This window comes from Acomys minous, assembly GCF_964271855.1.
Source record: "Acomys minous genome assembly, chromosome: 7".
Classification (NCBI taxonomy): Eukaryota; Metazoa; Chordata; class Mammalia; order Rodentia; family Muridae; genus Acomys; species Acomys minous.
The window spans coordinates 65994148-66012560 of NC_140488.1; the positions used below are offsets into that span (position 1 = coordinate 65994148).

The following is an 18413-nucleotide window of genomic DNA, read 5'->3' on the forward strand; positions in this document are numbered from 1 at the left end:
GTCCCCTTCTCTCACAGGTCTAGGGGAGGGGAATAAGGTGAAAGAGGGAGGGAAGGGGGAATGAGAAGATACAAGTGAGGAGATAACAATCAGGATGTTACCTGAATAAATCAATTAAATAAAAAATAAAAATAAAGTATAAAAAGGGCAGGTTTTTTTGGGAACTGAAGCTCATGGGTGAGTTCAGCAGCCTCAGGGGACTAGGCCAGAGGAAGTCACACCCCAACTATGGCGGCAAGGGGCATTGTTTAAGAATTGCAGGTTAAGTAAGATGACTTGTCTGCCACTTGTTGAACTTGGGGAGCTGGTGACTCCAGGAGAGGGAGTTTGGTGGGGCGTCCTGAGGAATGCCAGGAATGAGGAGGCTTTCCTTCTAGGGGAGAAAGCACTAGGATTTTATAGACCATGTCAGGGAGGGCGAGGGCAACCAGTGATGCCAACCAAACACTTACCTCAAAGGAAAGAGGAGATTGTTTACTCTACAGCTATCTATGAGGGATTAGCCACACAGATTCATATTGCTCTAAATACAAAGTGCCAACATGATAACAGTTCCATGAGGTTTTCATATTTATAAAACAAAAGGAAATCATGAATCAAGGAATGTCTCAAATGCAGTGATGGGAACATCAGATGGACAAGTTATCAATGAGAGAGGTATTTCCTGTTGTACTGAGCAGGCACTATCTGATAACATTATTACTTTCAAAATATTTATTTTATTTTTTGATGTTAGAATGTAATAATTTCCCCCTTCACTTCTTCTCTCCAAACTCTTTCATATACCCTTCTTTGTTCTCTTATGTATTTATGGCCTTTTCCCATTAATTGTTATTACATATATATGCTTACACATATACATATATTTGAAAATACATAAATAAAACCTGCTCAGTCTTTGAAAAAAAATGTACTAAGCAATCAAAAACCTTTTGGAAGTAATATGTGAACTGTGCAAAGTTTTAGCCTGCAAAGTCAATGTACCAAAAGAACAGTGTATTTATTACACTGTAAATTTTATAAGGAATAAAATTTACAGTAATACCTTACTCCCAAATAAATACGTTAGCATAAGTTTAACATTACAGATATTTGACCTATTTATTGAAAACCAGAAATCAACATTTAATTAAATACACTGATGAATTAAAAGGCATAGTAATATTAACATATATTCAACACACAATCACAGCAGGATTCCAAACTAATGACAAAATTTGTATGAAAAAAATATTGGATATACAATAGTCCAGGTCAAGCAAAATTAATATAAAAAGCACAATCAATAAAAGAGGAAAACAAATAGACCATCAAAATTATGCCCTGAAATATATTTCTAAATGTTAACCCAAATATTATTGCATTATTTCCCCCTTCCCTTACCCCCCACCAACCCTTCCCATACTCCCTTCCTCTAACCACTCAGGCCCCAGGACCTCACTCCCTCTCAAATTCTTTTATTTTTTCATTTTTAAATTGAGAGTATTTTTCATACAATATATTCTGATTGTGATTTTCTATCCCACAACTTCTCCAAAATCTTCCCCACCTTCCTCCTATATTGTTTATGTAGATCTCATGTTCAAATACTTCCCAAATGCTGTAGATATTTTAAAATAATTATCAAGTTTTCAGTGTTAATTATATATACTGGAGTATATAGGCTTTATCAGAAATGTTGTCTTAAAAGATCTATCTGATATCAACTTTTTATTTAGTATTTAAAAATTTTAAATACTAAACAAGATAAGTGGTATAAATGAGTGTATTAAGTGCATGTTCAACATCATTAGCCACAAGAAAAACACAAAGTAATACAACTATAACAATGTCCAAATCACATACCTGTTGGCCACATTTTCAATAATCTTGAGAGTAGCAAGTGCATATGAGGTAATGAAATAATGTAACTTTGTATGTTTATTAAATAAGAAAATTATAAGATAAGATAACAGATAACAGATATTATGTTATATAGGAGTTTATTAAATGAGAATGGGGAGAGAAGGAAAGGAAGGGCAGAGGAATACCCCAGAGAGAGAAAGTTATGGAGACAGAAGAAGAGAAGAGGAGAGGAAAGGAGAGAGAGAGAGAGAGAGAGAGAGAGAGAGAGAGAGAGAGAGAGAGAGAGAGGGAGGGAGGGAGGGAGGGAGGGAGGGGGGAAGAGGTAGTGAGGAGTAAGAGGAGTAAGGGGGAGGGGGTAGGACTGTCCTTTTATAGTGCCCCAGGCAGGGCCATGCCCCCATTAGGCAATGACATCACAGGTAGGCAGACTGATGCAGAATCCTAACAACCTTCCAATGAACACTGCATTTGAAATCATATAACATATACCATTAACATACACTTAAAGCATATGACCCAGCAATCCCACTCCTGGTTATTTATACAAAAGAAGAGAAAACTTATTTGAACCCATAAAATTACACATACATTTTCTTAACCACTTTGTATATAATTTCTAAGAACTTGGAAGAACCCAGATGTTCATCAATAAAATAAAAAGGAAGCAAACTATTGAAAACACAAATTAGTCTGAAATAAAATATGCTGAATAAAAAGAGTGATGTTCAGGAGACCATACTGTATGGTTCCATTTAGGTGGATTTCTTTAAATATCAAAATCATATGAATAGCTTAGTGGGTCCAATCTGGGGTGGCTGGAGGCATCAATTACAAACAGGCAGCCTAAAGAAAATATTTGGAAGATCTTGAAATATTTTATATATTGACTGCCATAATAGATTTATGACTATATACATTTGCATTACTAAAACCATACTTTCAAAAGAATGAGTTTTACTGGATTGTGCTGGGTAGGTGAGGAGATGTGTAGAATATAAAACTAGAGAATCTTGAAGTAAGGCTAAAGGATGTGTGATTTCAGTAGTCACCCAATCCAGACCCTCTTCCCATGCTAATCTGATGACTGATTCCATGGAACCAATGGCATGCCATTTGTTGTACATAAATAGATACTTTTGAAAGATCTTTCTGATTATATTTGCTTTGTAACTGACTAACAATTTTGGCTGTGTTTTCATTCAATATAGATAAACATAGATAGGGTGGGTAGAAACAATGACATCTTATTCAAATGGGTTATCTAGTTTTTACAGTAAGGAATGAAATCATGTAACTTGAAAGAAAAATAGCTCTTTTTGTTGTTGGTGCTGAATTTAAGGGAAAGACTTAAAAAGTCCTTCACATTTCCTGTTTCCAGAATTATAGATGTGTTTGGTACTCGGTCGCTTGCATTTGAGTATTGGTTATCAGTGGAGAAGTTCAATCTTGTTTTTTATAAGGTAAGTGTAACGACTGCAGCCAACCAATAGGACTATAGTCCATTCTATATTTCAAGGGAGGTATGCTCACACGTGGGCATCAACGGCATCCTGCAGTGTAGGCTTTTTACTGTAGGCACAACTAACGGCACAGGAAAGGATCAGAGTGATTATCCTAATTATGCGTTTATAACTTGAAGTTTGCCACCCTCAGAAACCATCCCAGAGTGCCTTGCTTCCAAGTCAGATGAGGTATTTCAGGTATTTGACTTCCATCTTCTGGATTTTCTCCTGATTGTGGCTGAACTATTTAGGGTAAACTCTGAGAGTTGGAAGCCATAATAGTAAAAATTGATTTGATGGATACCGTCCCTATCTACTATTGCAATCACCCTTGAGGGTTTGGTCAAGTTGACATCCACATTACTGAACATCCTTCAGAACTCTCCTTCGGAAAGTTAATGGAGGTCTTTATTTCTGGATGTTCCTGAAAGAAACTCTACTCTCATTTCTCCTGTGACCTCTCCTACATTTAATTTTGTCTAATTAAATCTCTTAACAGAGAAGGGCTTGTGTGAGTGAAGAACAAAGTTTAAAAAAAAACCATTGTGTATGGTTACATTTTATGATTCATTAATTTTTATTGTATGGGGTTTACTGTTATAAGTATTCAGAGTTAGGAAAAATAATTTGTCTTTCCATATTGGTGAACTTGATTGTTTCAATATACTGTATAGTAGGAAAAATGTTTGATTTGACAGATGGTGCTTTTATTGTGGCAATTTTCCTAACTTTAAGGACCCACTTCCTCAGGAGAGTTTTTCTATATGACAGATTTTTAACAAAGATCTGAAGTTCCCTTTACCAAATTACACATGTTCTTTATAAAATATACTACTATACTTCTTCCTTTTAAAATAGAGTTTAGAGCCGGGCGTGGTGGCGCACGCCTTTAATCCTAGCACTCGGGAGGCAGAGGGAGGCAGATGGCTGTGAGTTCGAGGCCAGCCTGGTCTACAAAGCGAGTCCAGGACAGCCAAGGCTACATAGAGAAACCCTGTCTCAAAAAAAAAACAAAAAAACAAAAAAAAAAATAGAGTTTAGCCTGCCGTTTACTTGTGAGATGCACAAAGTTCTTTGCCCTTTGTATTAAACATCTCATCCATTGGCAGGACAAGTAAACTTATTTTGTCTAATTTGATGGTGTCAAGTTAATTTAAAAGTACTGTTTGTACATGGTTTTAGCAACTTATACTGATTTTGAATTTTCATTTAGATACTATAGTTATTAAAATAATTATGTTGGTTAATATTATATAAAGGAAAGGCACTTTTGTGGTTATTAGCCCCTTTTATTTGTTTCTAAGCCATTATGAAATGTTTTGTTGAGCTGGAGGTGTTTGTGACTCTTGTAACCTCAGCATTCGCTAGAGGCAGGAAGATAAGGAGTTGGAGGCTAGCCTGTGCTACATGAGAACCCATCTCAAGAGCAAAAACTACAAATAAAAATTAAAAGAGAGGTTTTAAAATATATAATAAAATTCTTTTTATCTCAGAATGAGGAAAAAGAGTCCCCTTTATTTCTGAACACAGCTTTCTGACTGTGAAGACAAATGCCAGATGTTTTTCTTGACAAAGAACAGTGAGTGTCCCTGTTGATAATTGACTCTGTATGGCTAACACCATCTCTGGCTTTACTAGCCATAAATATTTATTTCAGTGAAAGCCTTTTTTCCCATGTACTGACAATAACCAGATAGGGGCTTGCCTCTTTTTTCTTTTCTTTTTCATTTTCTGTTTATGTCTTTGAAGTTTGTGCTTTTAAAGGCAAATTAAATGTTTGTATATATTTTTCAGGGAGAAGCTGTCTCCCTTTAACACACACAAATTACTGCCCATTACTGAGGATTAATTTATTTAAATAAATTCTGCAGTTTAGAAGCACTGAGATTGTATCAAGAACCAAAAGTGTTCAAATTCTACACCTACCAAATTTTTATTCCAATTTTCAGAGTATCTTCTTTTATTTTTAGATGAATCTGCGTTCTGTATTTACTGTAGAACAACAAAGGATTTTACAGCGTTATTATGAAAATGGAATGACAAATCAAAGTAAAAATTGCTTTCAGCTCATATTACAGTGTGCACAGGAGACTAAGCTGGACTTCAGTGTAGTCAGGGTAAGTATTGAGGTCTTGCACTTGAATTTATAGCTTTTTATTACAAATGATATTCGCTTACTATAAGAAAAAAATTTTTCAGGGAATGAAGTCCTAACTTTACATACAGCTTCATTTCCCTGATGTAAAAATACTATTTTGATAAATAGAGATACTCACATAGTACATATTTGTTTTCATAAATACCTTGAAAAAACTAGAACCCTTGCAGTATAGACATATCTTGTGTATAAATCTTTGAACTAATAAATCCCAGTAACATTATTTATGGGTTGTTGATCATATGCTTTATTGAAACTCTCATTTAATTTACACAGAGCCTTCACCATGATAGTGACACAGAGATTTTTCTGAACCTTTTTGTTGTATTTAGAATTTTTCTTCAGATATGAGAGTTTTTCATTTTAGGAAAGTAAAATTGGTTTTAGGGATACCTTTTGTTTCTAAGTTATATATGTATATATATTATATATATATATTATATAATGGTTAGTGATTAAGAGACAGGGATTCTCAAAGAGAGAAATTATTGCAACCATTCTTACTCTGTTAAAAAAAAAAAAAGACCAAAACCAGAGCTGCTTCACATTCCTGAAAAGCAATGAGGTGATGGAGAGGAGGCAACGGATAAATCTACCAGAACTAGTGACTGATATTATTGAATGTGTTGGTCCTTTCATGTTTATTTAAACATTTTACAAAGATTCACAACTTTCCAATCAATGGCATTCACTAGACTAATTTTGGGAAATGAAGGATATACGTTTTTCAAGTTCATTTTGCTGTACAATTATACCTTCAAAGATCCTAGAGAAAAGATTTTTACATAGAACTGTATTCAAAGTGTTTCTTAAGAACTGAAGAATACTTTAGTTTTAAATAGGAAATTATGCCATAAATTACAGGGAAAAGTATTCGTATTATCTGAGATCAACTGTCAGATTCATATTTCTGCAAAAAACTAGAAATATCTCCTATTGGTAGCTTTCCTTACACCATTTAAATTAACTATTGAGTCTCAAAGGAAAATGTTTAATAGCTTTAGTAAAAATAATAAAACATTTCAAGTTGATGAGATTGCACTTCATACAAATAAACTTTTTTCCAGCTGATATTTCCTTGAACTTTTTCTCCCTTTGTCTCAGCATTACTTTGAATTAAATCATCTTGCCAGGCAGCTGCAATGTGGACCATCTTTCATATTTCAAATTTGTTATTGCACTCTTTCCTTTATAACTAATATTGTATTTCAGTATAGAAATTATAGAAATATAGATCTTTATACTTTTATTGAGCATGGAGTGAAAATCTAAAATAATGAGGGTATTAGATTATTATTCTGAGAGTGTAGTATTATGACTGTGATATTGTATAGATATAAGGACTTCTGTGAAGAAATCAGTTCTCTTCATTCCAGGAAATCATCATTGGTACACAAGGTCATTGTTTCAAATTTAAATCCCAATATAATGTTAACTCTTTTCCACTCATACAAAAGCTCAGCAGATCAGTTTGTCAATTTGTAAACCTATGATCACCTCTATCTTTTGCTTTTTATATGTTCCACTTGAGAGAGATATTTATTATTTTTAATGTAAAGTTATTTTAGGTTTCTCACAAGAACTTAAGTCCATTATATTAAGTATTCACTTCATACGTAAAGTGAACTTAAAACATTAAATAAAACATCCAAACAAAAATCAAAATGAAGCAAACAGATGAGAGAACAAATAGTGAGATATAAAAAAGGGTAAAGAAATTTGGAACACAAAAGTTTGAAAATGCTTTAATGAAACCATTCTTTTGTATGTTAATTTCCCCAAAATGAATAGAAAATAATAAGTAGTGGCAATGATTATAGAATGCTAGTTATATATAAAAATAAATTGCTGTACTGAAAAATGAACCTTAGAGGTAATGAATTTCTAAGATAGATCTAAAAGAGAACTTTATGACTTCCAAATATTGGCAATTCAAATCCATTTCTTTTCTTTTTTCCTGTTATAGTATATTTGCTACATCATTACCTTAGATTCTCATTGCACCAGTTTAGTCTGACATGTTTTTCTTTTTGATGAATGAGGCATTTACAAAGGGTGGACATTTATATCAGATAGGCACTGAAAAATTTTAAATCTTAACCCTCAAGCATTGAGTTTTCTTTATTTTCAACATTTTAATTAGAAGTATTTCTTAAGTATATGTTTCTGTACTTTTTTTTCAACGGGGATCTTCGAAAATAATTGGACTCTTAGATTTTTGTTGTTTAGTTATTTCTTATGAAATGGTTTTATCAGTTTATGTTAATATACTAAATAGTGGATTTCATTACATTGTTTTTATGATTCCTCTGTCTCTTTCTTATGGATCAGGAACGCTGTATTTTTAAACACTCTATGGCTTATTCAATGCACTGTTGAGCTGGATGTGGTGATGCATGCCCATAATTGCAGCATAGGGGAGGCAGAGATAGGAGAGTCCCTACAAGTTCAAAGCCAGCCTGTCTACATAGCCCAAACCTGTCTCAAAAAAGAAACTGTACAGAAGTATTAACTTTGAAGATTTAAGAAAACAGATATTGCCATACAAAAGCATTAAAAAATCCCAAAGTTCTACAAAATACAAAATCTGCACAAAATACCCACTATGAAACAAACAAGTTTTTAAGGGTTTTGGATATTCTAAATGTTTATAAACCAAGGGACTGTGGATTTGCTTATACTGGTAAGATGATTTTTTAAAAAGTAAATATACAGTAATTTAATCACATTTCTCCCTCCCCACCCCCACTTTTGACAAAGTTAATTCTTTATTATGGTGTAAGTTTACCAATTTCTAGAAAAGAGACAGTGATGCATATTTTTTCTTTATTGTTCCAAAAGAGAAACATTTAGGACATGGAGATTATGTAGATGAAGAAAAATCTAAGAGTTACTCCATCCAAATGAGCCTAGACACCAGCCTAGAATAACTAATGTCAATCAACCAGAAGTGATGTAACATTAAAATTTATTTTACTACACTTGTTTTAGATTTTTCTCCCTTCTTTTTCTTCCCTCTAATCCCTACCATACATGCCTCTCAATTCTTCCTTAAATTCATGGCCTCCTTTTTCACTAATTGTTATTGCATGCATACATTTATGTGTATACATATATATTCCTGAATATATCCTCCTCAGTCTGCATAATTGTATGTATTTCTAGAAATCACTATTTGTCACTGGGCAACCAATTTGTGTGGTCTTCCCTGAGGAAGACCACCTCTCCTGTTTGCAGGTTTGCCTAGTTGCCTATAATTCTTAACATAAGCACTCTAAAATCAGGTGTGGTTGGGGGCACACCTGTAGTCCTGGCACTTGGAAGAAAAAGTTGGGAGAGAATCAGGAAATCAAATGTCACCTGTGGGTACATGTAGAGGAATTTTAATTTATAACATGGTTGTTCTGGCAAGAGATCACATCCGAAGACCTCCTATATCTGTGTGATATGGTTGAAATACAAACAGGCATTTAATCCAGGAGACAGAGGCAACCAGGTCTGAGTTCAAGGCCAGCCTGGTATAGAGCAAGCATCAAGTAAAGAAAAGCCACTAGGAGTGGTGGCACAAACATTTAATCCCAAACAATGAAGGAAAACTTAGTTTGTAGAAGGAAGCACCCATGTTTGAAAGTGATGTTTAATTGAGTGGCAGAAAAAGTGATGAATCACAGAAGATTTGATGTAATAGGATATGCCCAATTCTCACAAGAAGAGAGAGGAAAGGGAAGATACTTAAGGGTCAGTGCAGAGAGAGAGAGAGAGAGAGAGAGAGAGAGAGAGAGAGAGAGAGAGAGAGAGAGAGAGAGAGAGACAGTATTACTGGAACAGTAATAGAGAGACAGGTTGCAGAGAGAGAGTTCAGGTGAAGATGGAATGAGCCAGAAGATTAGAGCAGATTGCTGGAGTTAGTTTAAGGCCAAGCAGAGTAATTCTGGGCCAAGAGAGAAGCCAGATTGAGTAAGTCAGCTGGGAGAGGAGTTTGTGCCAGAATAGCTGTGTTGAACCAGCCAGCCCAGACCTTAGAAAGAATAAGTAAGTTTATTAAGCACTAAGTCTCAGATGCTGAGAACATTCTAGGCCTAGGTTAGATTGTACGAAGGCTAGAAGATTCCAGGACTAAGCCTAGATACCATATAGAGACAGTAGTCCTCCAAGACAACAACTGAAAAAGGTGAATGAAATTCGTATTACAGGGACATAGCATGCCGAGGCCATCCTGACCTGCGTGAGACCCTGTCTCAAAAAGCATACACATCAAGTGTACAATGACAACTCTTCATGACTAAAATAGAAACTTTATTGTTAATATTAGGTCATTTTTTTTTCTTTTGAGATTGTAATCCTCCCACAAAAGTTTATCCCAAGTATTTTATTTCAGTCAATTCTGAAACATTTTTACTGTCTCTACTTATAGTTTTAATTTTAAAGCACCAATTCAAAGAGCAAGGCATGGTTATGCGCACCTGTGATCTGAGCCCTTGGAAGGTGAAAACAGGGTATTTAGAATTTTGTGCTCGTCCTTTGACATATAGTAAGTTAAAGGACAGCCTGGCTACCCTATATCAAAAGAAAAAGAAATCATACATCTAAACTAAAAACAAACTAATAAACAATGGTAGTACTATAGTACATAATTTAAATGTATCTCAGATAAATGCAATTAGTATAGTGATACTTTAAAAAATAGGGCTGGAAATATAGCTTGGTTGGTATACTACTTGCCTAGCATGTAAGAAACCCTGGGTTCTGTCCTCAGTAACACATAGATTGGGTGGTGTGGTAAACAACTGGAAGGAGGTTAAGGTGTGGGCAATCACAATCACAACTTCAATATTGTCCTTGGGTACATAGGCTAGCATGTGCCAGAGATACTGCATAATGCAAATTTACAAGTATGGAAATGAACAGAAAAATCAAATGCCCAATATTTAAAAAGTGTTTGCTTTGAACACGGATGGAGTCAACATGACAAGTGAGATATTCTTACCTACTCATTATATTTTATTTAGTATCCGTATAAGCAAGCATATGTACATACCTCAGATGTTTATTTTAATAACAATGTATTGAAAGTAAATATAAACTTTAATACTGATTTGCTTTCAACTATTCTTCCAGCTGCCTACTATATTTCACTTAAATCTTGTATTTGTTAATGCTCTAAATTTATAAGAAGGATAATTAAAGGTTCTACTCAGAAATATAGCACAGGACTGGTATAAAAATCATTTGGGAAAATAAGTGAAAAATTTGAGCTGAACATCTTTATTAATATTGATCAATGGTTCAGCCTTTGACTTGCACTAAGATGCTGTTTCTTTATCCTAATAATATGGTGTAAGATATTGTTAACTTCTTGCATAAAATACTATGAAACCAAAAATTTATCTTCTTAAAGCATTGTGAGAATTTCAAAATGAAAGTTAATGAATGGCTTGCTACACAGTATTATTCCTAAAATGTGTCTATTATACATGAAGAAACAAAATGGATCACACAGTTTTGCATACTCAAGAATACTAGCAAAACTGATTTTAGAATCATAAATCCTCTGTATCTCCTTTCCTCTTCCCAAAGACCTTCTTTTTCCTCTTTAACATAGTTACCATCATATTTATCTTGATTTTATTTTTTCTTTGATATGAGATTCATTTTTCTTCTCCTGAATCTGAGCCTGTTTCATCGTTATCCTCTTATTCTTCCTCCTTCATTTCCATCCTTAGAATTCTCTTCTCTTCTGAGTCTGATTCATCCTGATGAAAATCCTTCTAAGTGTGTGGTTGCTGTAGCAGTTCAAAAATACTTTATGATCTCCCAGTTATACAAATCAAGGCAAAGTTCCTATATTGTGGTTCTGACTTTCATTACTACTTAAATTGAGGTAGGTTAAATTTGGACATTTCTCTGTCAGGATATCCAGACCTCCAGAAATTATGTTGCTACTAAATTCTAGTTTTCGAAGCACAATCTGGGAATCTGGGCCAATAAGTCTATGTCAGCCTTATTCAGAACTGTAGTTATTTAAAAGTGCCATCCACACCTTCAGCTTTTCCATCAACCCAAAAGCAATTATCAAGACTACCATACCCCCCTTAGACTCTATTCCTTAATTCAAAGTTAATTTTTTCAGCCCCTTGTTCTTTTCCTTCCAGTCTGCTTTTACTCTTTTCCTTTCCACTTACTTTGCTACCTCTCACAATACCCAGAATCCTAAATCACTTTACTGATCTGTAAATGAATGAAAATAAATACAAATATAAACTCCCACTGCCGTTAAATGGCTTTGCAGGAAAAAGAAACGAATATCAAATGGAGTCCAGGGTGTGGGACCTCTTGACTTAACTACCTCCATTTCCTTGTCCACACACATATTCATACCCTGAGTAGTTGCTAGGAGACTGAGCCTACTTCCTTTCCCCCTTCTTTTTAACGAGCAATGTTTAAGTGCTTGATTTTAAGTATTATCAGGGAGCCTGATCACAAGAACCTCTATTATTGATTCTACTTTTCTGATGCTTTTAATTTGTGGGAAAGTATGATACTGTTCCTGTTCAAAATATTTGTAAAATCAGAGAAAGTAGACAAGGTTAATGATCACTGTATTGATGAGCTACATCAATTGATCTTGTGAAATCAGTGTTGATTGTGTTCCAGATAAATGAGGTTTTTGGGTAGCTGAATTCTAGATAGCTGAATTTTAGATGTACATGATATTTTTCTTTTGATGTGTACATAATATATATACTATTATTTATAATATACAGCTATATACATAAACAGTAGAATTATATAAGTAAGACATATGGTCCAGAGATGTTCTCTAGTCTGGATTCAAATTTTACCAATTTGCTATGCTTTTCCTCAATATTTTTTTAACTTTAGTGGCATATGTGTATACAATATTAGAATACATCATTCTTATGCATCTTAAATGAAAAACTGGAAAGATTTTAATATTTACATTTATGAAATTTACTTTTGGGAAATTATGTTTACCCAAAAATATTTTTCTTTCTCTTGTGAATATTTATACTTACACACATTTCAGATCCTGCTTGTAAATCTTTCTTCTCTTGTTCAAAGAAATCAAAGTAAGTCTAAAATTCCCACTATATTATGTAAAGCAACAGGGAACATCACAGTTTCTAGAATACTTTCTGTATTGAAAATGTAATCTTGAAAGTAAGATGGTCAATGGATAACTGGTTCAGCAAATACCAGGCACTTTATATGAGGTAATGGAAGAAGAATACATTTGAAATCAAGCAGAATTCACTGAATCATTGCGACTTGCTGGCAAGTTATTTTCTCTAATGCTATTATTTTGGGGCCTCAGTTCTTCATGTATATAATTTAAAAAGTAGCACCTACTGAAATAGCTAAAATATATAAATATAGCCATTGTAGAATCTAGTACATACATACAGTATTACAGCAGCATTATTGCTGTTTCTCTGCATTGTGTAAACACTGGAAATTGGATAATTTATGAGGTTTTCAAAAGCACATCGTTAAAAATTTCCAGAAATCAACCTTACATGATTTATATGTGAGATTAGTTTATTTAAGATTTTCATTTACTCATTTATTTTGTTTAATTCTTAAGAGATTATAGTGTTTTAGTAGTTTATCATATGATATATACTTTGAATATAAAGTTGCATAATCACATTATGGAGTGCAATATTTTTATTGTGTATTTTAAGAGAACCATGATTCAGAGGAATTATAGGAAGGCAATTATAATAAATTATTTATACAGAAAAATATATTTTATAATTAAATCTTAAATGCCAACCTATTGTATTACCTTTATTCAAAAGTTTTTTCTGTTCTTAAAGTAATGCATATTCATTGTACAAAACTTTTTAAGTAGAAAAAAGTAAAAAAAGGTAAATGACTACCATAAATTAATGACAAACCAAAACAATGGCATTGTGTAACCAAGTTATTATCTTTATAGAAAATTGTCTTTAGAAATCAGTTTTAAATGGTGAATATCCTAATATAAAATTAAGCACATGTAATGCATGATATCAAAACAATGCAATCATCAGAAATCTAATCAAAATATGTACTTTTTAAAAGATCAATTCTTAGATTAGTAAAAACTACGGAAGATTTTGAGGAATACAAAATTTTTGTTTGTTGGAGGGCAGCTAGAGAATAGAGATTTTAGTTATTTCTCTTCTAGTATTGCATGACAACAAAAATGTATGCAAGATAATGTGTATAATAATCAGTATTTCTGAGAATGATATAAATAGTAATATGAAATTAACCATATGTTTCCCTACAATAGAAGTCACTTAGCCTGATGATTATGCATACATATTTGATTAATAATACAATGAGCATTTTCTAATGAGTTAAAGAACTGACCCTTAGTGCGCTTTCATTTTTTTGATATTATAAATAAATGTATAATGAATATGGTTAACTATAAACTTTGTCTACATCTGTGCCTACATTTTAATAGTTATTAGCATATATTATGTAATATTGAATTGTACTGTGGCATTTTCATAATGTATATGTTTTGATCAGATTCACCTCCCATTTCATATGATGCCCTTCCTTTTTCCTCCAAGTCACATTTCTACTTTCATGCCCCTTTTCAATTTCTTCCTGTGTGTGTATCTCTATCTATCTGTCTATTTTTTTTCTGAGACAGGATTTCTCTGTGTATCCTTGGCTGTCCTGGACTCACTTTGTAGACCAGACTGGCTTTGAATTCACAGAGATTCGCCTGGCTCTGCCTCCCAAGTACTGAGATTAAAGGCATGAGCCACCAAATCTGGCTACTCTGTCTCTCTTTTTATATCTGATTCTGATGACTGTAAATTTTATTAGGGCTGTTTTCAGGGTACTAGGTAAGGAAACACAGGAGCATGGGTTTGTTACTAGAAGCTAAGCCACTAAAGAAAAAAATGTATTTTCTTTACCCCAGAAGCTATTAACTGCTTATAGATCCTCAGGGATTGTTGGAACCTGGTAAGCCTTCCCTATGGCTATTATTATTTGCTTATAGGTTGGGGAGTAAGGGGGACTCAAGTATATTGGGTAACCAACCACTCTGATCAAATTTGAGACCTGTTCTACAGGAAGGAATCCACTACTGGCACTGTCAACCTTGTCAAAACCCGATAGTTGGCAAGGTCATCAGCCCTAGTGGGAAGCTACTGCTATTATTTTCAAAATGGACACTATGTCTTCATCATATTTCTGTCCCCATAGCTATTTTTATACTCAGATTTGTGCTCCTATCATGTTTGGTTATAGGAAGTTTTGGTTGTTTTGTTGTTGTTTTGTTTTGCTGTGGGCAGGGATAAAAGCAGAGAGTTATAACTAGTCAAACTATAAATACATTTTAAGAGCTATTCCTAGAAAATTATTTAATGGGGCAAAGGACAAAAACAATGTTAAAATTCTTAAGCATTTTTGGCAGTTCTTACTATATATTAATTGGATGGATCTATGGCAGAGAGGAGTAGTAATAGGCTCTTACTAATGTTCTCAAGTGTTTATTGAGTCCTTAATCATGTTTGCTCTTACACTTTGGTTACTTTGACTTTTATTGGATTATTTTTGTTCATGTGTAGGCTTTGTTTCGATAAGAAGAATATAATTTATCACTTAGAAATTTTTTTCCAAATTTGTTTACTTTTTTCATATTGCCATTTTTTTCTTTATCCTTTCAGACGTGGGTTGGCAATAAGCGGAGAAAAATGAGTAGTAAGAACTCTGAATCAGGAACAGCAGGAACTGCTTCTGGTACCTCATTGGCAGCTCCAGATATTACAGTCAGAAATGTGATTAATATTGCCCGGCCTTCAAGCCAGCAATCTTCTTGGACTTCTGCCAATAATGATGTCATTGTAACTGGTATATATAGTCCAGCAAGCTCATCAAGTAAGCAAGGGACAGCAAAGCATACAAATACACAGATTACCGAAGCACACAAAATTCCTATTCAGAAACCAGCCAGTAAAAATGACGCTGAGTTTCAATTGCACACTCCTGTTCAAAGACAAGTAGCACACTGTAAAAATGCTTCTGTGCTCCTAGGGGAAAAGACAATTATTTTGTCAAGACAGACAAGCGTACTAAATGCTGGAAACTCAGTGTACAATCACACAAAGAAAAGCTATGGAAGCTCTCCTGTGCAAGCTTCTGAAATGACAGTACCTCAAAAGCCATCTGGGTGCCACCGACCTTGCAAAATTGAACCAGCTGCGATTCAAAGGTCATATAAAGCTGAACATGCAAGTCTGGCATCACATAACTTATGTGCTCAAAAGCCAACCCTAAGAGACCCTTACTGTAGAACACAGAACTTGGAAATTCGTGAGGTGTTTTCATTGGCAGTCAGTGATTACCCTCAGAGAATTCTTGGAGGAAATACCACACAGAAGCCTGGCTCAGCAGAAGGAAATTATTTGTCCATTGCAATGGAGACTGGAGATGCAGAGGATGAATATGCCAGAGAAGAAGAACTGGCATCAATGGGAGCACAGATAACAAGCTACTCAAGGTTTTATGAAAGTGGCAATTCCCTTCGAGCTGAGAACCAAAGTACAACTTTGCCTGGACCAGGAAGAAACCTGCCAAATTCGCAAATGGTGAATATTAGAGATTTGTCAGACAATGTAATGTATCAAAATAGAGACTACCATATAACACCACGGACCTCATTACACACAGCATCTAGTACTATGTACAGTAATACTAATCCATCACGGAGTAATTTTTCACCACATTTTGTATCATCAAACCAATTGAGGTTATCACAAAACCAAAACAATTACCAGGTAAGGTATAAATTTATTTTGTAAAGATTCTTATTGGCATGCTTGTTTTAAAAATGATGTTTGTGTACAGTTAGATTACAGCCTAGGCCACAACTCATATTTTGAAGTAATTTGGTACTTTTATTTGAAAATGGTGGATGGCAGTAAACACCTTGAAGAATGTTGTATTTTCGTTATTACACTTAAAAGTGACGAGGTCAAGCCAGGCGTGGTGGCACACGCCTTAATCCTAGCACTCAGGAGGCCGAGGCAGGCAGATCGCTGTGAGTTCGAGACCAGCCTGGTCTACAAAGTGAGTGCAAGACAGCCAAAAAAAAAAAAAAAAAAAAAAAAAAAAAAGAAAGAAAGAAAAAGAAAGAAAGAAATGAAGAGGTCTTTTTTAAAAAAAATTAAAGGAATATATGACATTTAATAGCACCTTACCATTGACATGAAAACACATTTTTATTCAAGAAATAGTACCTTTATAGGAAGCATAACATTTCCCACATCTAAATTGAGATTAAATTGCCTATGTACCCAATTGCCTTCCTTGGATGTATAGGTAGGCAAATCAGTCAGCACTTTAGATGATAATAGCTAACAACTTAGAGCTTACAGTTGTTTTTTATTTGTTTGAAAGTAGATGCCTGATTAAATGTTAAGTTCAGCATTAATCAAATAATCTTTCGTATGGCACTTACCAGGAAAAGATATATCCAGAGTAAGATTTTTAGTAAACATTAGACCTGGGAACCAAACAAGACTATTTCTTTACTGCTTTACATATTCAGTTGCTTAGATATGTTTCAAATACTCTTAACCGTGAATTATAATTCTATCTCAAAAGCTTTCATTTGAAAATATATTTTATTAATTTATTCATATTACATCCCAATTGTTATCCCATCCTTGTATCCTCCCATTCCTCCCTCCCTCCCATTTTCCCCTTACTCCTCTACATTATGACTGTGATCGAGGGGGACCTCCTCCCCCTGTCCATGCTCATAGGGTATCAAGTCTCTTCTTGGTAGCCTGCTATCCTTCCTCTGAGTGCCACCAGGCCTCCCTATCCAGGGCATGTGGTCAAATATGGGGCACCAGAGTACGTGTGAAAGTCAGATCCCACTCTCCACTCAACTGTGAAGAACGTCCTGTCCATTGGCTAGATCTGGGTAGGGGTTCGAAGTTTACTGTACATATTGTCCTTGGCTAGTGCCATAGTTTGAGCAGGACCCCTGGGCCCAGATCCACCTGTCCTAGGCCATCTGGATCCTTCTATTTCCCCATTCTCCCATGCTTCTCTCACCTAGAGTCCCAATAGGATGTCCTTCCCTCCATCCCACTTTCCTGGTAATGAAGAATTTAATAGGCCACGCCCCTTAGGCTAGTGTCCAAATATATACCATATAGTGAGTATATACCATTTGACTCTTTCTGCTTCTGGGTTAACTCACTCATTATCTTTTCTAGTTCAATCCATTTGTCCACAAATTTCAGGAATTCCTTGTTTTTAATAGCTGAGTAGTATTCCATAGTGTAAATGTACCACAGTTTCTTTATCCATTCTTCCACTGAGGTGCACTTAGGCTGTTTCCAGGTTCTGGATATTATGAATACACTGCTATGAACATGGTTGAGCAAATGTTCTTGTGTGCTGGAGCATCTTCTGGGTATATCACAAGGAGTGGAATAGCTGGGTCTTGAGGAAGCCCTATTCCCATTTTTCTGAGATAGCACCAGATGGATTTTGAAAGTAGTTGTACTAGTTTGCATTCCCACCAGCAATGAAGGAGTATTCCTCTCTCTCCATATTCTCGCCAGCATGTAGTGTCGCTTGAATTTTTGATCTTAGCCATTCTGATGGGTATAAGACGGAATCGCAAAGTTGTTTTGATTTGCATTTTCCTGATGACCAAGGAGGTTGAACATTTCTTTAAGTGTTTCTCAGCCATTTGATATTCCTCTGTTGAGAATTCTCTGTTTAGTTCTGAGCCCCATTTCTCAATTGGGTTACTTGGTTTGGTGGTGTTTAATTTCTTGAGTTCTTTATATATTTTGGATATTAGAACTTTGTCAGATGTAGGGTTGGTGAAGATCTTTTCCCAGTCTGTAGGC

At 34.6% G+C, this 18413-nt stretch overlaps 1 protein-coding gene across 2 annotated transcripts in view; it reads left to right on the top strand.

The window, feature by feature from the left end:
- The window catches only part of HDX (highly divergent homeobox), a 115889-nt gene that overhangs the window by 18214 nt on the left and 79262 nt on the right, over positions 1 to 18413 (top strand). The window contains exons 2-3 of one of the 2 annotated variants that reach the window (XM_084790749.1): positions 5318 to 5464; positions 15207 to 16316. In XM_084790749.1, the coding sequence (XP_084646875.1) occupies positions 5318 to 5464; positions 15207 to 16316 (1257 nt within the window). The remainder of the gene's footprint in view (positions 1 to 5317; positions 5465 to 15206; positions 16317 to 18413) is intronic. The other variant, XM_084790750.1, reaches the window with a different exon arrangement.